The sequence below is a fragment of the Trichomycterus rosablanca genome, chromosome 3 (genome assembly GCF_030014385.1).
Source record: "Trichomycterus rosablanca isolate fTriRos1 chromosome 3, fTriRos1.hap1, whole genome shotgun sequence".
NCBI classification, from domain to species: domain Eukaryota; kingdom Metazoa; phylum Chordata; class Actinopteri; order Siluriformes; family Trichomycteridae; genus Trichomycterus; species Trichomycterus rosablanca.
This window is the reverse complement of record NC_085990.1, coordinates 3,814,968-3,840,409: the sequence shown is the minus strand read 5'-3', so window position 1 is coordinate 3,840,409 and position 25,442 is coordinate 3,814,968. Positions and strand designations below refer to the sequence as shown.

The 25,442-nt window shown below is 40.5% G+C and overlaps 1 protein-coding gene across 1 annotated transcript; it reads left to right on the top strand.

Annotated features, from left to right (window-relative positions):
* Window positions 1-10,646: 10,646 nt before the first annotated feature.
* On the top strand, window positions 10,647-24,932 carry rhbg (Rh family B glycoprotein). Its single transcript, XM_062991710.1, has 10 exons — window positions 10,647-10,891; window positions 15,675-15,861; window positions 15,943-16,093; window positions 17,298-17,445; window positions 19,101-19,267; window positions 19,797-19,934; window positions 21,574-21,707; window positions 21,914-22,029; window positions 22,566-22,639; window positions 24,496-24,932. The coding sequence occupies exons 1-10, from the start codon at window positions 10,708-10,710 to the stop codon at window positions 24,571-24,573; spliced, it is 1,377 nt and encodes a 458-aa protein (XP_062847780.1). The 5' UTR covers window positions 10,647-10,707; the 3' UTR covers window positions 24,574-24,932.
* Window positions 24,933-25,442: the final 510 nt, after the last annotated feature.

Genomic DNA, 25,442 nt, shown 5'->3' with positions numbered 1-25,442 from the left:
TAGACACAAAAGCTACAACTAAAGAAAAATAAAATACAACCCCAAATCAGAAAAGTTGGGACAGTATGTAAAATGCAAATAAAAAAAAAATGCAGTGTTCCTTAAATTTACTTTGACTATTATTTGATTGAAGACAGTTTGAACCCAATATATTTCATGTATTGTCTGCTCAGCTTCATTTTATTTGTTAATACACATTCATTCCTGCATTGGTGAAAAGACTACAGTGGGGCCAAAAAGTATTTAGTCAGCCACTGATTGTGCAGGTTCTCCTACTTAGAAAGATGAGAGAGGTCAGTAATTTTCATCATAGGTACACTTCAACTATGAGAGACAAAATGAGAAAAAGAAATCCAGGAAATCACATTGTAGGATTTTTAAAGAATTTATTCGTAAATTATGGTGGAAAATAAGTATTTGGTCAATAACAAACAAGCAAGATTTCTGGCTCTCACAGACCTGTAACTTCTTCTTTAAGAAGCTCTTCTGTCCTCCACTCGTTACCTGTATTAATGGCACCTGTTTGACCTCGTTATCTGTATAAAAGACACCTGTCCACAGCCTCAAACAGTCAGACTCCAAACTCAAGACCATGGCCAAGACCAAAGAGCTGGGACCAAAGTAACAAAGGCTACCATCAGTAACACACTACGCCGAGAGGGACTCAAATCCTGCAGTGCCAGGCGTGTCCCCCTGCTTAAGCCAGTACATGACCAGGCCCATCTGATGTTTGCCAGAGAGCATATGGATGATCCAGAAGAGGATTGGGAGAATATCATGTGGTCAGATGAAACCAAAATGGAACTTTTTGGTAAAAACTCAACTCGTCGTGTTTGGAGGAAGAAGAAAAACCCAAGAACACCATACCTACTGTGAAGCATGGGGGTGGAAACATCATGCTTTGGGGCTGTTTTTCTGCAAAGGGGACAGGACCACTGATCCGTGTTAAGGAAAGAATGAACGGGGCCATGTATCGTGAGATTTTAAGCCAAAACCTCCTTCCATCAGTGAGAGCATTGAAGATGGAACGTGGCTGGGTCTTCCAGCATGACAATGATCCCAAACACACCGCTCGGGCAACGAAGGAGCGGCTCCGTAAAAAGCATTTCAAGGTCCTGGAGTGGCCTAGCCAGTCTCCAGACCTCAACCCCATAGAAAATTTGTGGAGTCCGTGTTGCCCAGCGACAGCCCCAGAACATCACTGCTCTAGAGGAGATCTGCATGGAGGAATGGGCCAAAATACCAGCTACAGTGTGTGCAAACCTGTTGAAGACTTACAGGAAATGTTTGACCTCTGTCATTGCCAACAAAGGTTATGTTACAAAGTATTGAGTTGAACTTTTGTTATTGACCAAATACTTACAGTGTATCACAAAAGTGAGTACACCCCTCACATTTCTGCAAATATTTCATTATATCTTTTCATGGGACAACACTATAGAAATAAAACTTGGATATAACTTAGAGTAGTCAGTGTACAACTTGTATAGCAGTGTAGATTTACTGTCTTCTGAAAATAACTCAACACACAGCCATTAATGTCTAAATGGCTGGCAACATAAGTGAGTACACCCCACAGTGAACATGTCCAAATTGTGCCCAAAGTGTCAATATTTTGTGTGACCACCATTATTATCCAGCACTGCCTTAACCCTCCTGGGCATGGAATTCACCAGAGCTGCACAGGTTGCTACTGGAATCCTCTTCCACTCCTCCATGATGACATCACGGAGCTGGTGGATGTTAGACACCTTGAACTCCTCCACCTTCCACTTGAGGATGCGCCACAGGTGCTCAATTGGGTTTAGTCCATCACCTTTGCCTTCAGCTTCCTCAGCAAGGCAGTTGTCATCTTGGAGGTTGTGTTTGGGGTCGTTATCCTGTTGGAAAACTGCCATGAGGCCCAGTTTTCGAAGGGAGGGGATCATGCTCTGTTTCAGAATGTCACAGTACATGTTGGAATTCATGTTTCCCTCAATGAACCGCAGCTCCCCAGTGCCAGCAACACTCATGCAGCCCAAGACCATGATGCTACCACCACCATGCTTGACTGTAGGCAAGATACAGTTGTCTTGGTACTTCTCACCAGGGCGCCGCCACACATGCTGGACACCATCTGAGCCAAACAAGTTTATCTTGGTCTCGTCAGACCACAGGGCATTCCAGTAATCCATGTTCTTGGACTGCTTGTCTTCAGCAAACTGTTTGCGGGCTTTCTTGTGCGTCAGCTTCCTTCTGGGATGACGACCATGCAGACCGAGTTGATGCAGTGTGCGGCGTATGGTCTGAGCACTGACAGGCTGACCTCCCACGTCTTCAACCTCTGCAGCAATGCTGGCAGCACTCATGTGTCTATTTTTTAAAGCCAACCTCTGGATATGACGCCGAACACGTGGACTCGACTTCTTTGGTCGACCCTGGCGAAGCCTGTTCCGAGTGGAACCTGTCCTGGAAAACTGCTGTATGACCTTGGCCACCATGCTGTAGCTCAGTTTCAGGGTGTTAGCAATCTTCTTATAGCCCAGGCCATCTTTGTGGAGAGCAACAATTCTATTTCTCACATCCTCAGAGAGTTCTTTGCCATGAGGTGCCATGTTGAATATCCAGTGGCCAGTATGAGAGAATTGTACCCAAAATACCAAATTAAACAGCCCTGCTCCCCATTTACACCTGGGACCTTGACACATGACACCAGGGAGGGACAACGACACATTTGGGCACAATTTGGACATGTTCACTGTGGGGTGTACTCACTTATGTTGCCAGCTATTTAGACATTAATGGCTGTGTGTTGAGTTATTTTCAGAAGACAGTAAATCTACACTGCTATACAAGCTGTACACTGACTACTCTAAGTTATATCCAAGTTTCATGTCTATAGTGTTGTCCCATGAAAAGATATAATGAAATATTTGCAGAAATGTGAGGGGTGTACTCACTTTTGTGATACACTGTATTTTCCACCATAATTTACAAATAAATTCTTTAAAAATCCTACAATGTGATTTCCTGGATTTTTTTTTCTCATTTTGTCTCTCATAGTTGAAGTGTACCTATGATGACAATTACAGACCTCTCTCATCTTTCTAAGTAGGAGAACCTGCACAATCAGTGGCTTTTTGGCCCCATATATCCAAACGTGAAATGTTTAAAAACGATGAACCTCAAAGAAAGATGGGAAGGGATTTACATATTTCTCCCTCTACAGTGCATAATATCATTAAACCATTCAAGGAATCAGGAGGAATTTCAGTGTGTTAAGGCCAAGGACGCCAGCTTAACCTGAACACCCGTGATCTTCGATACCTCAGACGGCACTGCATCAAGAACCACCACTCAACAATAGCTGGTATAACCACATGGGTGAGGGATTACTTTGGCAAACCTTTGTCAAGCACTGCAATACGGAGTTACATGCACAAATACCACTTAAAATTTTAGTGGGAAAAAAGCTTTATATAATAAGCATTCTGTTTTTTCTTAATCATGGTAAACGTTACATAAACTTATGTGGTCAATACAGGCGTATTGTATTTTAGACAGGTCCAGTCTTGTGCTTATCTTACGATCTTACTTGGCGTCTCTGGTAGCTGCTTCGTTTCCCAGCATGTCCATGACCTGACACCCTTTACAGAGACAACTCTTGCATGTCTCTACAAACTGGCTGATGGTTTGATTGTGTTATCTGAGAAGGCCAGGAGATGCTGTAGTGATAACGGCACAGCAGCACACTTTACGAGTGAATTTGTGCTGAGGTATTTGCGTGCAGTTAAATTCAACTGAGCATTAAATATAAGCCCGTGTCTCGACTTTAAAAAGTGTTTCCCATATTCCAGCAGTTTTTGTTTCATGACAGACCTGTTTTTGTGCCTTTTGGATTTCACAGACAAATTTCATGTCAGCATAAAAGTTAGGGACAGTGGTAGCCTAGTCAAGTCAAGTGAAATGTATTTGTATAGCAGACTCCAGGACCAACAGACCAAAAACCCCTGTTGAGCAAGCCGAGGGCGATTACAGGAAGAAACCTTGAGAGGAAGCAGATTGGAGGATACTTTAAATAAATAGGATTTACACAAATCATACAAACACAAAATTAAATTGAACTGAAAGCTTAGTGGGTAGTGCATTGGGCTATCAGTTGTAGGGTTGTGAGTTGTCTGACTTTTTCATGCTGCCAACACTAACGGGCCTCCAGGGTCGCTGTGCAGTAACCCTGGCTCTATCCCCTTCTTTCAAACAAGCTGGAACATGTGAAAAAACAATTTTCTTGTACTTGTACTAATGTATCCATATATATGACAAATTAATTTTTCCTGGTCAAACAGACTAATTCATGTACTTTTTAATGAGTGCAGTCAAACTAGTTTACCAGCTATAGTTAATCATAATTGCTGGCAATAAATTAGAAGACCAAAGGGTGCCAAGGTGGTGCAGCAGGATATTCCGCTAGCACACCAGCACTGGGATTCTGAACTGGGATTCGAACAATTGGCAGTGCATGCAGCAGACAATATTGGCCACTGGGTCTGCTTGGGTGGGAATAGACTGGACTACTAAAGGGACGGTGTATGGTGTATTCGACGCTGTGTAAGGACCATGGTTAGTAGTCTGAGGTGCCTGTACAGAAGTGGAGGAACATGGAGATCAATGTGTGACTCTCCGTGCGCAAGACTGGCCTCACGTGCCAATCCACTAAAGTACGGGAGAATAAGAAGGGGTCGGTGGACCCTGCACGTGTCGGAGGGAGCATGTGTCAGGCAAATAAAACCTCCTTGGACGTGATCAGGGTCCCCAGCAGCAGCTATGCTGAAATTGGGAGTAAAAGGGGATCCATAAACAATATAGAAAAAATTCGAAGGCCACACCACACATTTTTAACCAAGTTTATTGTCGTAAAACCAGTAATACACTTTTTTAGAAAGTCACATTCGTAAACCCTTTTATGACAAAGGAAATATGTTTAAATCATTTTGTCACATAAAAAAAATTGCAGAAATTTTTTTGTTGAAATCCCAAGACTACCATGTCATCCATGTTCTTCACACGCATGTTGTCTTTGACTTAAGTTACAATAAGTTAACAAGATTTTAATCTGTGTTGGTTTTAAGCTCCTGAGCATTATGACGTGTCATTCTACAGTGCGTCATTAACCCTAAAATCTCACTGCCATTTAATCATCGACTCACATCTACAGTGAGCTGATGTGGGACTTATCAGGTGTGTTTTCATAATCAGGTGTGATTTACAAAATGTGTTCACATATGACAGGCTGTTAATAAAGTTTAAGCTCTTTAAATGACTTATTTAATGTTTCTGGAGTAGAAGTTGATGTCTCTGTGACAGGTGAGGTGTGGTTTAGCTCCAGGCTGCAACAGGAGGCAGGAGATTGGGGTTGAACTTGAGGGTTGATAAGTGGTTTCACCTGTGGGAGGTAATTACCCTGAGCTGTCTATGTAAACTCTAGTGTGTTTTCTGTTGTGTGTGTTTTGTGTGCAGAAGTGTGTACCAGGCTTAAGAGCTGATCTAAAAAAACTTGGTTTTGATTTTCTTTTTGGAACTTTCTAAACAGCTAAAGTCCACTGTGGGTTATTTTATTTAATAATACAAGTAACATTATTGCAAGAACTGAAATGTCCTACCTGAGTCCTAAGTCCTCCTTGTTCACCCAAAGAAACGTGTTTTCCGCTGTTGGGTATCAAATAATGCAACTGAAACTAAACAAACCTTACCATGACTTACCTGTTACAACACATCCTTGTACACTGATCAGCCATAACATTAAAACCACCTCCTTGTTTCTACACACCTGTCCATTTTATCAGCTCCACTTACCATATAGAAGCACTTGTAGTTCTACAATTACTGACTGTAGTCCATCTGTTTCTCTGCATGCTTTGTTACCCCCTTTCACCCTGTTCTTCAATGGTCAGGACTCTCCCAGGACCCCACAGAACAGGTATTATTTAGGTGGTGGATCATTCTCAGCACTGCAGTGACACTGACATGGTGGTGGTGTGTTAGTGTGTGTTGTGCTGGTATGAGTGGATCAGACACAGCAGCGCTGCTGGAGTTTTTAAACACCTCACTGTCACTGCTGGACTGAGAATAATCCACCAACCAAAAATATATCCAGCCAACAGCGCCCCATGGGCAGCGTCCTGTGACCACTGATGAAGTTCTAGAAGATGACCGACTCAAACAGCAGCAATAGATGAGCAACTAGGTAGGAGTGTCTAATAGAGTGGACAACTCCAGCAGCGCTGCTGTGTCTGATCCACCACCTGTGTAATGATCCACCACCTAAATAATACCTGCTCTGTGGTGGTCCTGTGGGGGTCCTGACCATTGAAGAACAGGGTGAAAGCAGGCTGAAAAGGTATATATAGAAATAGATGGACTACAGTCAGTAATTGTAGAACTACAAAGTGCTTCTATATGGTAAGTGGAGCTGATAAAATTGACAGTGAGTGTAGAAACAAGAAGGTGGTTCTAGTGTTATGGCTGATTTTCAAGAATACTAGCTGGTTAGCATGGTTATGGAGCAGGTACTGTAGGTGTCACACATCACTGTGTTTAGTGTTTGCCCATGTTTTTTTTTCTTTCATAAATACCCTACACCCAGTGTTTCCAGGTGAAACCAGGCCCACCAGGACCCTGACTAAGATGAAGTGGTTGATGAAAATTTAAAAAAATTATGACTTATAAAACAAAATCTCTAAGTCTTCTCTCTCTCTCACAAACAACTAGAATCACTGTATTATTATTATAAATAGTAGTAGTAGTAGTAGTAGTGCTTTCAGTCATGTTAGAAACTCTACTTGCCTCCAGCATATGATGAAAATCTGAATCAGATGCTTAAGCAAAGAAAGTTCAAGTATGTACCCGTCCTTACCGGCATCAGTGGAGTAAATGCCTGTCTAAAGGATAAAGAATTAATGAACATGTTGTAGGAGACACCAGCTCAAGGGATACTAACCCTAATCCATCTTTTCTTCAAAAGATTAATTTGACAAATCTGGCACATTGTTGAAAGAGGGATCTTTCTAGAAAATATTGTGTCAAACATGGTTTAAAATTACATTAGCCGATAATTATATCCACAACAACTTACAGAAGTGCTTTGTAGTAAACTTTTTAAACTATTAAACAGGTAAATATATGCTTTGTGTGGGGCGACACGGTGGCTAAGTGGGTAGCACTGTCGCCTAACAGCAGGAAGGTCCTGGGTTCGATCCCCAGGTGGGCCGGTCTGGGTCCTTTCTGTGTGGAGTTTGCATGTTCTCCCCGTGTCTGCGTTGGTTTCCTCCCACAGTCCAAAGCTGGCAAGTGAGGTGAAGTGGAGACACTCAATTGTCCATGACTGTGTTCGATATAACCTTGTGACCTGATGAATCTTGTGTAATGAGTAACTATCTTTACTGTCATGAATGTAACCAAAAGTGTAAAAACATTAAAGGTTAAAATAAACAAACAAATATGCTTTGTGTGCAGGCATGATTACTGTAAATACGAAGGATCTTCAAAAAGTTTCTGCACTTTTATATTTTGGTTGGAAGTGGTGAGGGTGTAGTGGGAGGAGGAGTAATTGGTCGTGTCTGAGAGACTGAGAGATGCTTATAGTTCGGATTTAGCGCCATCTGATTTCCAATGAGAAGCTTTAAGGGGAAGAAGATTTTCATGAAACGATGATGTGAAAGCAGCGGCGCATCAGTGGCTACATGCTCAACCAAAAACATTATTTGCTTTTATTATTTATTATTATTTATGGCATTAAAAAGTTAATAAAAAAGTGTGGAAACCTTTTGAAGTACCCTCATATAATGCAGGTAGCTACTGGAAGCCAGTGGAGGGAGTACAGCTGTGGCCTGATGTGGCAATGCTTGTGTAGATTGAAACCCAGACATGTGATTGCATTTTTAATCAGTATGGAAAACGTGCCAGCAGAGAGTTGTAACAGTCTAGTCCTAAGACTTCAAGGTCTTCATATTGGGTAATAATCTGAGTACCTTCAGTAAAGAAAGAAGTAACAGAATCGTCCTTGTGTTTAAAGAAGAAACGTGAGTGATCGGGTCAGATCTGAGAACAACTGAGAGTGATTTTGCAGATAACAGGATCTCAGCACGAGGACAGAGCTTTAGGAATATACTGTACAGTACATCAGATCAATGTTGCTGAGGTCAGGCTTGTTAAGGTGACATGTATTAGGAAACATCTGCCAGACATGCCAAGATATAAGATGAAATCTGAGTGTCTGGATAACAATGGTATCTCTTGACCATCTCTTATCTCTATGGCCATCTCTTCAGGTAAAAAGTGATCCACCTCCGTGCTGAGCCAGTCATTTCTAAGCTGAAGTGGGTGGTCATAAAACTGTCCTCTTGCAATGACCCCATATTTCATTTCTATTAGAAATTTGTCTGCATCTGTAATTCCTAGCTAACAAAGACATGTATGTTAATGCACAGTGTGAACATGCACAATTTCATAGTGTGATAATATTAGCCAGGCCATCATGTTATGTGACGTCTCATGTTATGATTATATTTCAAGAGAAGTTTACAAGGTCTAAATAAATGATGCACATTTTGCTCACATTGGTGAGAAAGTAGCTGCTCACAGAAGAGCAAGATAATCAGGTTCACCGAAACCTGTGAACCTCTGATTCTATGTGCTCTGATGACATAAATTGATATCTCTGATCCCCGGGGCGGTTAGCATAGGCTGTCATCAGTCAACATATATATGACAAAGACACCCCCTTTTTTGGCAGAGGAAAGGTAGGATCATATATCATGAAGTGAACTCCTCTGACTGGTATTTTAGGAACAAATCACAAAACAGATTACATTTGAGGGTGCACGTGAGTTTCAGTGATAAGTGAATCTGAACTGGAAATCTAAGCTATGAAAAATCCATGTAAAATAAAAACTGATTGTGTTTTAATTCATAGGAAAATTTTCTATATAGAATAACATCTATATCTTTAACATTATAAGACTCCAGAGTATATTAATATTTATTGTGACAATTTGGAAACATCCTCTTTTGTTGCAATCCCAAAATATCAGGCAAGCCCAATCAACACACCCACTGCAGTTCCTCTGCCATCCCCTCTTCCTCAGACAAGCCTGTCATGTGTGTATGTAGCCACCTGACATGCTGATAGCAACACTGGGAATACAAACCCTGGATCCCAGCAGTTATGGGCTAGCATAATATGCTGCTGCACCACCTGAGCACCTTGGATGTAATAACGTTAAATAAAATATTGTAATTATAACAATATAATTTTTTATAATATAACTCAATTTAGTATTGAACACGACTTGGCTATGCACTAATTTAACAAGCTTTTCAATCAAACTGCATGCCTTCAGGGATTTGGGTATATTTGGATGCAATATTTGTATTGGCTGCTATTAAAAATATATATGATGTTGTACATTGAGGCTCACATACTAAAATTCTACTTAATATTACAGGCTGGACAGAAGTTATCTAGACAGGCTGACTAGTGGAAAAGGCAACCCTCAGAACCAGCCGAGTCCAGCAAAGCACCCAACCCCACCAACTGGTGCACCCTGCATAACACCTAGTGCTAGTTAACGCTGAAAGGTTTAGGTGACTGTCAAGTAAGAGAAACAGGCATATCAATCATCTGTGTAATGTATGTGTGTTGTAAACTCTTGTGTGGTTCATCTGCCTGGGGACAATTGGCAGCAGGGCCGGCGCTAGGGGGGGGCTGAGGGGGGCATTGCCCCCCCAAATTGTGTCTTTGCCCCCCCAAGCACAATGCAAGCAACGGCTATTTTTAAAATTATTTCTGAACCAATCACAAAAATGCATTTTGTTTTACAGTGTGAAGATATTTCTTTGCTTATTCCTGATTGGCTCTTTGAGTCATATAAAAATCGGCAGACTGCCCCAAACAGTTCAGTTCGGCAGTATATGTTCTGTTAGTGTGAGCGAGAGGCAGGTATACTGGTAAACACTCTTCTGAGTTTAAACTGACTTCCACATGGTAATATTTGCTTAACTGTGGTTTTTCGTTGCTTTAATGTTACTAACCTCTTACATAGGTGTTGCTTAAATTATTTTATTAGCCGTTAGCGGTTAGGCTAATGAACTAATGGCAATTTAATTAAGGGGGCGTATTAAAATGAAATACAATTAGATAATCTTTTTTCTCCATTTACATAATCAACATGTATTTTTTAATCATTGGGTTTTAAGTTTAAGTTCGAAAACATGCATTTTTATTTCTTTACCTCATACATCACTTTAAGCCAGTATCAATAGCTTGGCTGTCATCATTCATGCACAAATCAAGCCTTGAATATATTTCTGGCTTCAAAAACATGACTATCAACATGCCCCCTCATTAGGTTTTACTGCCCCCCCAAGCAAAGCAGTCCAGAACCGGGGCTGATTGGCAGTTTCATTTAAGAATAATTGAACCCAGTGTGAGTGAGTATACTACATACTACCACTACTCCTACAGGAGAAAGCAGGCGGGATCTAAAAGGCTTACACCCACCAATCAGCTGTGTGTATACATGGGCGTTAACCAAAGCATCAGGAGCCTGAGGGGTAAAGGTATGGTAAAGTTCAGTAGGTGTTGTCACTCTCCTGTGAACAGTGTGAAGACCTGTAGCTGATATCCCTGCTCCCTTCCACAGAGAGAGAGAGGGTTCGCCAAGCTTCACCATGGCTAGTTACTCCACCAACCAGCGCATGAAACTACCCTTGGTGTGCATCGTGCTCGAGGTCATTCTCATCATCCTCTTCGGTGTGCTAGTGGAGTATGATGACCACACCGACCCCCGCAAATGGCACAAGAATCAGACGAGTGTCAATAACGCCGAGAACGATTTCTACTTCAGATATCCCAGTAAGTTTTTATGTGGCTTCAAGACATACAGAAAGCACTGTTTTAATTTTGGGTACATTCCATTTACTTTTATCTTCTTAAAATTGTAAATTATGCATAATCTTAAAACTAGCAACAGACTTTATAAAGAAAATAGAAAATAATAAGAATATAAAATAAGAAAGTATAATGTAATATATAATAACATATAATAACAATAAGAAATAATAAGAATACATTAAAAAATGATGTGCTGCCCTGTTATGGACTTTGTTGGGCACTGTTTCTTACCACAAAACAAATTAGGTTACAGTAGTTGTACTCTTGTAGAAATAAAAATGACACTTCATTAGCTGTAAATGATTTGATGTTTTAAGTTAATTATTTTATAAGATTGCTTGGTGGCACAAATGCACAGATCTTGGTCATGGATACACCAGAATTAGTAAAATTATTATATATTACAATAAAACAAAGACATTGTTTTGATGTCGAAAGAAGCATCATTCAGCAAATAAGTGTAGTTCTTTTCATGCTAGGTGGGTTATGGTGGGTGTAACACAACAAAAATTGTATTAAGCTCTGTCAGACAAACGAGTCATTAATAACACTTTGTTAGTATTTGTTAGTAAGTTAAGGGCTATGACCCCTCATGCTGTGCACGATCTGCTATAAATAAGGAGCTTGATGATTCCCTAAATAATAACAATATAATATAACATAAATTGTTGTGAGCATGAGGTCCCCAGGTACATCTGTTTTTTTTTATTTTTAATCCCTTTTAATTAGTTTCCTTTTAAAGTATCACTGCACTTTGTAACACATTAAACTCTGTACTTTTTACAAAGGTATCATCTCACCTGTATATACCATCAGTATTTTGCAAATGTGCACATGGCACTATTGCACTACTGTATATATGTATATATCTTTATTTATTCTCATACATTAGCCATTCATGTAGCCACTTTAGTCACCTTCCATTACTCTGTAATTACATATTAGTCTATACACTGTACAATCATCATTATCTGTTTAAAATCAACATCATCTGTTTAATATTCTTTAACTTTATGTCTCCTCATTTCACTATCTGGTCACTTCTGCACTTTAACTGTATTATATGTAAATAATCTCTATCTTGCACTTCTGGTTAGATTCTACTGCATTTAGTTGGCTTTGTACTTGTTTACTCTGCACAATGACAAAATCTAATCTAATCCTAAAAAAAAAAATGTACTTGATTTTGACGAACCAATAAGACCTAGTGCATGTATGCTCAAGAAAAATTATCTTACAGTTTGTGTTCTTACAGTCTAAGTCATTTGCACTGCAGGTTGAGCAGAATTTGTGACTGAAACTACTTATAAAGCATTCAGCAGAGCAGAGTCACTTATACACATTTTCTCCTGTCATTTTGATCTGAATTCAAGGTTTACTGGGACTGAGCTTGTTAGGATTTTAATTACTTAAGAGTTTGCAATTTACACTAAGTCAGCCTGAGTGTGAGTCAAGTCCCAGGTAGATCTGTTTGTCTTGCTTTAAAAATAAATGTCTATCATTCAAACTGTTATGTATTACAAGCTACACTAATTTGCTTGAATATTGCAACTCATTGTTTGTGTAAACAGAAAATAGCTAAATAGCTAATAACTAAATCCTTTTTTTTTGCATTTGTCAAACGGGTTTGATCAGTTTGCAAATGAGTTTATGTATGCAGAGATGCCTGTGCGTTTTAGTAGGTTAGGAAGAAAATGGAAATAAGGGTTTGTCAGTTTTGACAATCTGTAATTAATTAAGCAGAAAATGGTGTGAAAACCCCAGACCAAACCATTAGTCACTTTAAAGTCAATGTTAAGGTTTAATGAGCAATTAAACTACCCACAGGTAATTATGAAGGTGCAGAATACATACACGTACATGCCAACATTTAAAATGACATGTAACTCATTTATTTTTACTAACTGCCTCATTTTGGTCATAGTCAGAATTGATTCTGTGGCACCCAGAAAACAAGAAAACCTAGACACGAAGCAGGACTCTGGACGGGTCACCGATATGTAATATAAAATACAATTAATACATAGTGATTGTAAATGTATCGTAAATAATAGCACACAAAATAACACTGGGTTTCTCTCAATAGCTTTTGAATGTAATTAAAATTTAGTATTGTTAGCATGTGTATGCATAGTTTAAAGGTAAAATGCAGTGAATTCCAGTACCTAAAATTACCAGTGTCATACAACACATTGTTGGCACGATCTCCAGCACCTCATCATTTACAAATCTAGATCTCAAATCTCAAACCACTATGGTCTTAAAAGTTCACATTTTGAATGATAGGATGAGGCCCCACAAAAAAGATCTATTTGAACAGGTTAATGTAATTTCTAGAAGCTCCCTGGGTTTTAAGAAGTTCACCTGTGCTAGTCCTTCACACGTGAAGGACACAGGTTCCCGTGTACACAAACACCCACCTGCATAACTCTGTAGCTCAGGGTTGATGGAGGTTAAAAGCTGAAGAATGAGATCTTTCAGATTGCTCGCTTAAGTCTGGCCGAGTGCCGAAAGGTTTAATTCTTTGTGTTCGTTGTTGCTTTGTTTGATAGAGATCCGTAATCCAGCCTATCGTTAGTCATAATACATGGCGACCATGCTTCATACCAGAAAGAATAACATTCCCATGGATAAATGGGTGTGCAATCAAAACAGGATTAAAATGCAAGGATAGTTTGTGTCTATGTTAAATATCGAGTAAATATTATGATTACGCAACCTCAAAGAACTAAGCTGGTGTATTACATTAATACATATCATAAACCTGAACACTGAGGTTCTGAATTTCACAATAACATTCATTTGCATACATTTGAACTGTGCAATCCAGGTTCCCAGAACCCACTTTGCTGTTTAACACTTTCTTCCAGCTCTGTCACCTATTACATTTCTTTGTTTTTGCTATAATAAATGAAATTTTTAGTTATAATGAAAAAACCTTGACATTTCGAATTTGGTAGTCAAATTTTTGGCACCTAGGCGGCGGACAACAATTGGTTGTGTGGTGGAGGGAGGGTTGGATTAATTCCTCATAGCTGCTGAGATTGCTCCCTCTGCTGGCTGATTGATGGCACCTGCACAGGGAGACAGGGCATAATGGAGATCAGTGTGTAACTCTGATCATGTAATGTGTGAAACGGATCCCTAGACAGACAATAATTGGCTTGTCTGGGGGATAAAGGGTTGGATGTATTCCTTATAAATGCTGCAATTACGACCTCTGCTGGCTGATGATGGTGCCTGCACAGAGACAGGGGATAATGGAGATCAGTGTGTAACTCTCCGTGCGTGATACGGATCCCCACATGAACCCACCTAATTTATCTCAGCCGTTATGTTTGGCTTTATGCTTTAAATCTGAGGGTTTTTAGCTTTTTTACTAGCTGGGCCACATCCTGATCAACAATGGCTGAAACACGGAGCTACACATGCATTATTGTGTAGGAATTATAGGCCTGTTGTGGGAAAGTGTGAGCTGGACCTTTATACATTTCAGGCCACAAATGACTTTTTAGTTAGGGATAAATTAAAATGCATAAGCACACAGTAAATAGAACATTTAGTTTTGGAGCCAAAGTCACTGAAATGTGGACAGTCACTGCTCATGTGTACTGGTACCTTTCATTCATTCATTCATTTTACATTTTCATTTACATTTTCAGCATTTAGCAGACGCTTTTATCCAAAGCGACTTACACAATGAGCAATTGAGGGTTAAGGGCCTTGCTCAGGGACCCAACAGTGGCAACTTGGTGGTGGCGGGGCTTGAACCGGCAACCTTCTGTTTACTAGTCCAGTACCTTAACCACTGAGCTATCACTGGCTATTTCTTATTCGCTTATCCAATTAGGGTCGCGGGCGGGCTATCCCAGCTTTTCAATGGACGCAAGGCACACAGTAACAGCCTGGATGTGATGCCAGTCCATTGCAGGACAGACACACATACACACACCCAATTCAGTGTCTCTAATTAACCTGACTGCATGTTTTTGGACTGTGGGAGGAAACCGGAGCTCCCGGAGGAAACCCACACAGGGAGAACATGCAAACTCCACACAGAAAGGACCCGGACCGCCCGGCTGGGGATCGAACCCAGGACCTTCTTGCTTTGAGGTGACAGTACTACCCACTAAGCCACTGTGCCGCCCTCTATTGGTACCTGTCTATTTAAAATAAAATCTATATAGTAAATTACCCTGTCCTAAAGTGTCAGAGAATAAAAATATAACTTGCTATTTGTGCTAATGTGTTGAATTAACCATCACAATATGTTCAGCACATGCATTTTAACATCCTCCTGGTATGTGGAACTCTGTGGAAGAGGAGTAGGTGGGACAGTTTGCCCTAGTTGCTAACTTATTTGCTGCCAGGGTCCGAGAATAGAAGCGGAGCAAAAGTACAAAGTGTGATTGTGACACTAATGTAATGCAAATGAGGCTTAAATCCTGACTGGAATGGTTGTACCAGTATTGATGCCCACATGTGCCGAACTACATGCAACAGGATATCCTAGGCACCCTTGTTGATTAATTATCTGTGAAACCTGAGGATTGTGTAAACTAAGAGTTGCTCATACAGTATGTTGTTGAAACTCATGTTTATGAAGGTTTTACATTCCACCTCCAGCAGGTTTTTCACAGTAAATTGGTCATGTGTGATTATCATGACCTTTATAATACATTGTATTATACACCAAAAACAATATCTACAAAATTTAATTTGTGTGTGTGGGTTTTTTTTCCAGGTTTCCAAGATGTCCATGTGATGATCTTCATCGGCTTCGGGTTCCTCATGACGTTCCTGCAGCGTTATGGCTTCAGCAGTGTTGGGTTTAACTTCCTCATTGCTGCTTTTTCTTTGCAGTGGGCCACGCTCATGCAGGGCTTCTTCCATGGCTTACATCATGGCAAGATCCACGTTGGAGTGGAGAGGTAAGAGGCAAAGACTAGTTGTACATCTTTCCCATGCATATAATAAATAAAATGAGTGACTGGATCATTTTTTTCCTGCAGCATGATCAATGCAGACTTCTGCACCGGCTCAGTGCTGATCTCATTTGGAGCCGTACTGGGCAAGACAAGCCCATTCCAGATGCTGGTCATGGCCATCTTTGAGGTCACGCTGTTTGCTGTGAACGAGTTTATTCTCCTCACTCTTTTGGCTGTGAGTCAATTTTTATTTCTATCAGTCGTCTGTGAATTGGTTTCCTTTTGACAGAGCAAAAAGACCTAGTGCATGTACACTCAACAAGAAGTGATCTTACCGTTTATGTTCTACAGTCTGAGCCTTAAATTGCAGGTTGAGCAGAATTTGTGACCGAATCTCATACCATCTAATAATTAAGCTTTCAGTGGAGTCCTGTCATTTTGATCTGAAATTGAGGTTTACTGGGACTGAGCATGTTAGGATTTTAATAATAACTAATTAATAATAACTTATATAATAGTAAATAGGGATGTAACGATACGCTCTACCGATAATGCAATGCGATTCACGATACTGGGTTCACAATATGATTTTTTTCCCGATTCTTTAAACAAAATTAAATTAAAGACAAATTATGATAGTTTTTTATTATTTCTCTAAAAAATAAAATATTTTATTTATCTAAATAATGAATGTCCTTTTATTTCTGAGGTAGGTACAAACTATGCAAAACAGCTGCACAAATTTTAAAACAAATCCCACATTAATAAATTTGGCTGGAAAATCCCGTACAACTCTGTGTAGTGATGTCAACCAGGCAAGGTGAATAGCACCAGTGCCCTCTGCTGTTTAAAGTGAATATCGATTCATTTTACATGAATTTACCGATTAAAATCGTGGCACATGTGCACCAATGATTTTTAACTGCATTGTGGTGCATCGTTACATCCCTAATAGTAAACAATCAGCCCACAAAATCTAACAGAATCGAGGAATTGCAGCTGTTTTTCAGTGCTATAGGTTGGCTAATGTGCATGATTACCTATAGCTGGGTGGTGTTTGGGGGCATTTCGGGTGTTTACATAAATGAAGGCATTCGGATCGGTATGAAAAGATTTCCCAGCGGTTTAAATGCAAAGCGTGTGAGATAACTATTAGTGTAGATGGTCCTTAATGAAAAAAGCAAATGTAAGTAAATTATCTATATTTATTATTTGTGTATGAGGGCAGTTGTAGCCTAGTGGATAAGGTACTGCACTAGTAATCAAAAGGCTGCTGGTTCAAGCCCCACCACTGCCAGGATGCCGCTGTTGGGCTCTTGAGCAAGGCCCTGAACCCTCAATTGCTTAGACTGTATACTGTCACTGTACTGTAAGTCGCTTTGGATAAAAACGTCTGCTAAATGCTGAAAATGTAAATGTGTATGTGATTATTTCTGTAGGCAAAAGATGCCGGGGGATCGATGACCATCCATACATTCGGAGCGTACTTTGGACTGATGGTGACACGTGTGCTGTACAGGCCCAACCTGGACAAGAGCAAGCACAAGAACGGCTCTGTGTACCATTCTGACCTCTTTGCCATGATCGGTTAGTTTCATGCAGATTTGCCAAAAGAATTATTTCAGTTGTTGACAAATATAAACCATGTGCGGCAGGGAATGCACTCGGCTAAATATATGCATCAAATTCGTACTGGTCATGCCTATACATGCTAGATGAGACTTTAATACTCCAGTTAGTCCACCTACAGTTGTTTACTTGGAAAAATGTCAGCACTTGGGGGATGAGGGGTTGGATTATAATGATTGTAAGGCCCTGTAACTAACAGGGGGGCCTAACAAAGCAATTACAATATTAATGTTATATTTTTTTATCAATAATAAAATATTGTATTTAAAACTTATTCTGAATTTGAATACTAGCTATTCGGGGTGGCACGGTGGCTAAGTGGGTAGCACTGTCGCCTCACAGCAAAAAGGTCCTGGGTTCGACCCCCAGGTGGGGAGGTCCGGTGCCTTTCTGTGTGGAGTTTGCATGTTCTCTCAGAGTCCGTGTGGGTTTACTCCGGGAGCTCCGGTTTCCCCCACAGTCCAAAAACATGCAAGTGAGGTGAATTGGAGATGCTAAATTGTCCATGACTGTGTTTAACCTTGTGAACTGATGAATCTTGTGTAATGACTAACTACCATTTCTGTCATGAATGTAACCAAAGTGTAAAACATGACGTTAAAATAGTAATAAACAAACAAACAAACTAGCTTTTCGTCCGCCTACATTCAGACATGATTGGCTAACGTCTGCAGTGTGGGAGGGCCGTTAGGATTTCTTATCACTTCTGCAATTGCAACCTTTGCTGGCTGGTTGATGGTGCCTGCACAGAGACAGGGGACAATGAAGAGCAGTGCGTGGCTCTCTGTACGTGATACTGATCCCTGTAGAAACCCGCCTCGTGCAGTTGGTCACTGCACATTTGTCATGATGGGTTTGGAACAGCCCTCCTCTGCCAGGTTCAGGGAAACAACCAGGTTGGAAGAAAAAGGGAAAAATGCACACATGTATTGTTCAGCAAAATGTAAACATCCCCCCCCCCCCCCCCCCCCCCCTATTTTAGATAAAATTGTTCAGTCTGCCCTCATATCTCTCATTAAAAGAAAAATATGGCTACCAAAAACATAGAAAAGAAAGAGAAGAAAGTTTTCTATTTAAGAATTTTACCACTAAAATGACATTTAAACTGAAATTTGGCCTTCAGCAGTTTTTTCAGAGAGGTTATAAGTGTTGCATCAGTCGTGAATTCCGCTGTATGCAGAATGTTAAATGCAGAGAATTGTGTTGCAGAGAATTGCAGAGTTGGCGTGGCCTGGGGTGGTGGGGCCCAGTGTGATATATGTTCATGGAGCCCAAAACCTAGTCAACACCCCTGCCCTGAAGCTCAACCATCAACACTAAGTGCAGCATATAATTTCTTAAAAACTATATACACTATATGGAGGATAAAAATTGAAATACATTTAGTTTGTGAGCTATTTTAGGTATTTGAACCTAACTTCAGCTCAAACACTACCTGCTACGCCACTGTGCTGCCCATCAGCTAGATGGTTAGGCCTAAAACTAAAACTGCCCTTAATCACTAATCTGTTCATTAAAATATGAAAAAAATAATTTGAAGATGACAAGGTACCATAAAAAGGATTTTTTGTCTGCATATCTCAGACTCGTTTTTCTGATTCTGTCTTTTTTAGGTACAATCTACCTGTGGATGTTCTGGCCCAGCTTCAACTCGGCCATCACTGCTCATGGAGATGACCACCAACGCACTGCCCTCAACACATACTACTCTCTGGCATCCTGCACACTCGCCACATACGCCTTCTCTTCTTTGGTCAACCATGAAGGAAAACTCGACATGGTGAGCATTCCTATACTGGTCGAATTGTTTTAGATCAGCTCAAGTGACTGCACTGGTTAAATGGTTAGTTGGAACATCTAATAATAAAAAAGGTTAATTCTGGAACATCCTTACTATCCTTACTTTTAAGACCTGTCAGTGGGTCACTGCACATGGTTGCCAATGCTTCATAGGTGCATAGAAAGGGTCATTTCCCAAACTCCACAGCCCTCTGTGGCCTCACTAGTTCCAGAATCTGCATTTCTTGGTTAGTTTTACAGACTTACACCGTTTATACAGTACATATATTTACTGTAAATGTAATTGGTGCACTCTTTGTCCCCTGAGCTTTGTGACTGGCAGGTTTAATCAGAACACATCATGCCTCGAGGTGTACCTGAGACGCTGTCCTGTTGATTGATATCTGAAGAGGAACTATTTTAAAAAGGCATCTGAAAACTTCAGCAGCCTAAACACATACCAGCAACCAGCAGACAGGCAGCAGTTTCGATAAACCCTATATACCGATGTTATCTTGTGGATCTTTTAGGTGCACATTCAGAATGCCGCGCTGGCGGGCGGTGTCGCTGTGGGAACTGCTGGTGAGATGATGCTGACCCCGTATGGCTCCATGATCGTGGGATTTCTTGCTGGAACAATCTCAGTGCTGGGGTATAAGTACCTCACTGTAAGTGCACTCACACAACATGTTTCTAACTGTATTATTAGTTAGTGAGTGCAGTGTAAATGTGTTCACATACATGCAGCGGGTACCTAAAGTCTGAGACCCCTAGTGAAAATGCCTCTGTCTTGCATTTTTATTTAATTAAATGCAATAATTTACATGATAAATCATATAATCTGCATAATAAATGAGTGAAAATTCAAATCAAATTTTTCAGAATTTCTTAGTATTTGCACTACAGCACTATAGAAAGCAAGTAAACATGTTTGTAAAAATGACCAATTGATAATTTGTTTGTACAAAAAGTTTGTTTGTACAAAAAGTCAATTTCATCAGACATTTGGCCCCCACTTTGGCTGTATGCCTAAGCCTGCCTAGCACTTTCCAAAGCTCCAAAACTCATGATTTTGGTAGTGCTTAAATGTTCCTCAGATCTGGCGCCCAGGTGGCACAGCAGGATAATCCACTAGCACATCAGCGCCGAGGTTCGAAACTCGGCGTTGGCACCGGTCGACTGGGTGCCATCTAGCGAGCATAATTGGCAGTGCCTGCAGGGGACACGTTTCTGCTAGGGCGGGATGACCGGACTATGTGGGTGGGGTCTTCAAACACTGTGTAAGGACCCTGATTGGCAGATAGAGAGGCGCCTGTGCAGAGTGCATGGGTAAAAAAGGGTTCCACTAAGGGCTGCGCGCAGGTCGGAGGAGGCTTGAGCAGCAGTATACCCACCTTGACTGCAAACAGGGATCCACCAGCAGTGGAAGACAAATTAACTACACTAAATCAGGAGAAAATGCATAAATACAATAGAAAAAAAACGTTCCCCAGATCCACATGCAAATAGGCTACAAGCTACTGCAATGCAAATTGATAGGTATTTTTTTATATATAAAGTTAGCAGATCTGTGTTTACTGTAATCTTTATACTAACTGTGTTTGCAGTCATAGAACACATACATAGTCATAAAAATTTATTCATTATTTACTACATATGCAGTACATACATAAACCAAGTAAAAGACTAAACAATGAACTAATGAACTGCTGTATGTTGCTAGTCTATTAATATTAGCAGGATAAGCGGTAATATTGCATGTCCTATTTGAGATACCTCACTCACACTCACTCACTCACTTTCTTAACCGCTTATCCAATCGGGGGGTGCTGGAGCCTATCCCAGCTCAATGGGCGCAAGGCACACAGTAACACCCTGGACAGGGTGCCAGTCCATCACAGAGCAGACACACATACACACACATATACACACATTCACCTATAGGGCAATTCAGTGTCTCCAAATAACCTGTCTGCATGTTTTTGGACTGTGGGAGGAAACCGGAGCTCCCGGAGGAAACCCATACAGACACTGGGAGAACATGCAAACTCCACACAGAAAGGACCCTGGACTTGTAAACAAACATACACTATATGGCCAAAGGTACATACTGTAGATACATCTTTTAATTATTGAGTTTAGGTGTTTTAGACAAATCACTGACTCCATATTAATGCCAATGGTTTTGGAATGGGCTATCATGGTCAAGCATTTCACAACCTAATAAAAAAGTGTCCATTTACTTTTGGCCATTAAGAGTAGCTCTTAGTCTTGCAGCTCTCCAACACTCTCTGTTGTCTTTGGCAGCCTGTTTTAGAGTCAAAATTAAAGATCCAAGATACGTGTGGTGTTCATAACCTACATGGCATGCCTGGCATCCTGGGCGCCATCGTCGGAGCCGTCACTGCTGCTGCAGCAACAACTTCTGCGTATGGCAAAGGGTAAGGGTCATTTTGCATCATATTTTAAGATAGTCATGCTTCTCAGCTTCTAGTGTGATAGATTTCAAAGTTTATTGTTTCATAAAGAAAGCAATTTAAATTGTGTTTAATGTTGTTAATGTGTAAATGTATATGAGTTCAGATGTTAGGATACATTTGTATGTGACTAGCTTTTGTTTTTGCTTCTCTTTTCTTGTTTACTGTAGAATGAAGGATGTGTTCCCCGATTTCCAGGAAACAGGAGCATCTGGTCAGGGTTTGATGCAGGCCATCTCTTTAGCTGTCACACTAGGCATGGCTCTGTTTGGTGGACTCATTGTTGGTATGTACTGGAAAGAATCAATGCCATTGAAGCGTTCTCTCAAATGCATTTACAGGTCTCATGTTACCTCATAACTTCCTAGCCTGAACCTATTAGTGGATGAAAATAGACCATCAGTGACTGATGCTTAGGGGGCACAGTACAGTGGTCTAATGCACCAGCCCACAACCACTGAGATCTCGAGCTCTTGAGTTTGAATCTAGGTGAGTGCAATTGGTGCCTGAGGAGGGAAGGTCAATGGGGTTCTTAATTGCTGCTGTTAATTTGACCTCTGCTGGCTGGTTGAGGCACCAATGGGGGTATGATTCATGGAGGAGACAGAGATGGGGTTTCTGCGATAGTCTGCCACTCTCCTCAGTCAGGGCGGGGCTAGTGTAAGCAGCAGAGGAGTAACAATAAAAAAAGGAATATATTCAGAATTAAGTTAAAAATAGTTTTAAAAAAATTAATTATTGGAAATAAGAATTGAAATTAAGCAGCATTGCAGATGAGTATTTTGTGCGAGTGAGACTCATCCCATGCTGTGTATGTTCCAGGGTTCATTCTTAAGCTGCCCATTTTTGGAGCCCCACCGGACACTCAGTGCTTTGAGGATGGAATCTACTGGGAGGTAAATATATCTAATATGGAGCAGGAACCATTTAATACATTTAATTCATTAATTATTCACAGTTCATGATAAAACGGTGATAGCAATAACATTTAATGTTCAACAGATGCTGCACAAGAGAGTCTTAGGAACTTCTGTTCTCTTAGCATCATGCCATAGAATCTCAGTTAGGTTAGGGGTGGACCTTATCTCTTATTTACAAAATCCCTTACACTGTCATGTCAGTGAGACATTCTCATGATGTTTCCTTCACCATGCTTTACAGCTGGGATGAGGTTTTGGTGTTGAAAAGCAGTGCAATTTTTCATCAAACAAAAGTTTGTGTATTTTCACCAACAGAAAATTCTATCAGATAAATTGAAGAATATCTGGATGGGTATTAGCAAGGGTATGGATTTTTTACATTTACAGTATTTAGCAGGTGGCACAGTGGCTCGATGGGTAGCACTGTTGTCTCACAGCAAGTAGGTCCTGGGTTCAATTCCCAAGTCGAGCGGTCTGGGTCCTTTCTGTGTGGAGTTTGCATGTTCTCCGTGGGTTTCTTCCGGGAGCTCCAGTTTCCTCCCACAGTCCAAAGACATGCAAGTGAGGTCAATTGGAGACACTAAATTGCCCATGACATGTGTCTGACATTAAAAACTTGAACTGATGAATTCTGTGTAACCAGTAACTACATGTCCTGTCGTGAATGTAACCAAAGTGTAAAACATGACGTTAAAATCCTAATAAATAAACAAATGCATACATTTAGCAGATGCTTTTATCCAAAGCAATTTACAATTGTAACAATATACATACAATCCAAGCAATTGAGGATTATTGGCCTTGCTCAGGGGTCCAACAGTGGTAACCTGGTGGAGATGTGGTTTAAATCAGCAACCTTCTGACTATTAGTACAGTACTTTAACCACTGAGCTATAACCTGGTTTTCTAATTAAACAAGTTATAAAGAGTAGTACTGCAGGTTGTTTGTTGTCAAACCCTTGAGTTCACCTAATGAGAGTGACCCTGCGCTCTGACCCCAGATTCCAAACAAGCTGGGATACGTGAAGAAAGAATTTCATTGTACTGTACACCTGTATATGTATATATGACAAATAAAGACGTTCCATTCTATTAAGCACTGAACTTATAATGTCATATGGGGCGGCACGGTGGCTCGGTGGGTAGCACTGTCGCCTCACAGCAAGAAGGTCCTGGGTTCGATCCCTAGGTGGGGCGGTCCGGGTCCTTTCTGTGTGGAGTTTGCATGTTGTCCACGTGGGTTTCCTCCCACAGTCCAAAGACATGCAAGTGAGGTTAATTGGAGACATTAAATTGTCCAAGACTGTATACATTATGACCTTGTGAACTGATGAACCTTATTCTGTAATGAATAACTACCGTTCCTGTCATGAATGTAACCAAAGTGTAAAACATGACGTTAAAATCCTAATAAACAAACAAATAATGTCATATGTGCAGTATCCCTACTCTTTGGGAAAGGAGCAATTGTGTTTTGGGGGGGATTGTGAATACTTTGAGCAATGTGTTTTATTTAGGGCATTGTTCCTACAAACAACATGCAAACTTAGACTTGTGAAGTACCTGGAACAGTTGACTTTCACAAGTTCTTAGGTTTATTTTTTTGGAAACTGCTCATGAATTACACTATAATGTTTTAGCAAAGACAAAAAATACCTAAATAAATATCATACTGTGTTTAAATAATGCAGCAGTCTATGTCCAATTACAATAGGTTTACATTTCAGATACACAGCAACAATCAATCAATTTTAAGTTACTAGTAAATAAATTCAATGACTTTGATATACAGGTACCTTTTATTGACCAGATTTTTGTCATTTTCACCCCAGTTGCCAGGAGAAGAGGAGACCGGCGATGAGCTGACAGCTGTGAATTCAGCGGAAGAATCAGAGAAACTCAACGGTTAAACGATGTCTACCTTGAGAATGAGTGAATGTGTGTGTGTGCACGTGCGTGTGTCTGCGTATGTGTACTGATTTACCTCTGAAACACTCAGGGTCTCCACTCAGTGCTGAGTGTCACTGCTGCACCCTCCACGGTTCACTCAATAGGCATGGATTTTATACACTTTTCTATTCAATCGTGGGGAAACGTGTGATGGTTTAGTAATTTGGTCAAGTATGGAGAACACCTTTATACACAGACGTGTTATTTTACATGTTTTTCAGATTAATTTCTGTATCGAACTCAGTGAAGTATTTTATCCATCCATATGAAATGTAAACAAAATGTGTTTTATATGATTTTTAAACAAAGACCTCCAACAATAGCCTATAATAAATGTGCCCTTCAAAATATAGCTGCAATCTGTATTCTCTGTTTAACATCCTCACTGTGGTGAATGTTACCTCATGTTACCAAATGCAGTTTACTCAGGTAATTTCGTGCCATCTTGCCATGTTTCAGTTTAAAGTTTGCATAAATGTATGCCTGCTAATGTGCCTTCATTTCAGCCGTGGTGTAAACACTACTGGGAAAGGATAAATTGAATCATTATTGCTATTAAACACTTTCCATATCACAAAAACATAGAGTAGATCATAATTGGCAGTGCCTGCAGCAGACACGTTTCTGCTAGGGCGGGATAACCGGACTATGTGGGTGGGGTCTTCAAACGCTGTGTAAGGACCCTGATTAGCAGATAGAGAGGCGCCTGTGCAGAGTGCATGGGTGAAAAAGGATTCCGCTAAGGGCTGTGTGCGGGTCGGAGGAGACGTGAGCGGCATTATACCCACCTCGACTGCAATCAGGGATCCCCAGCAGCGGAAGATAAATT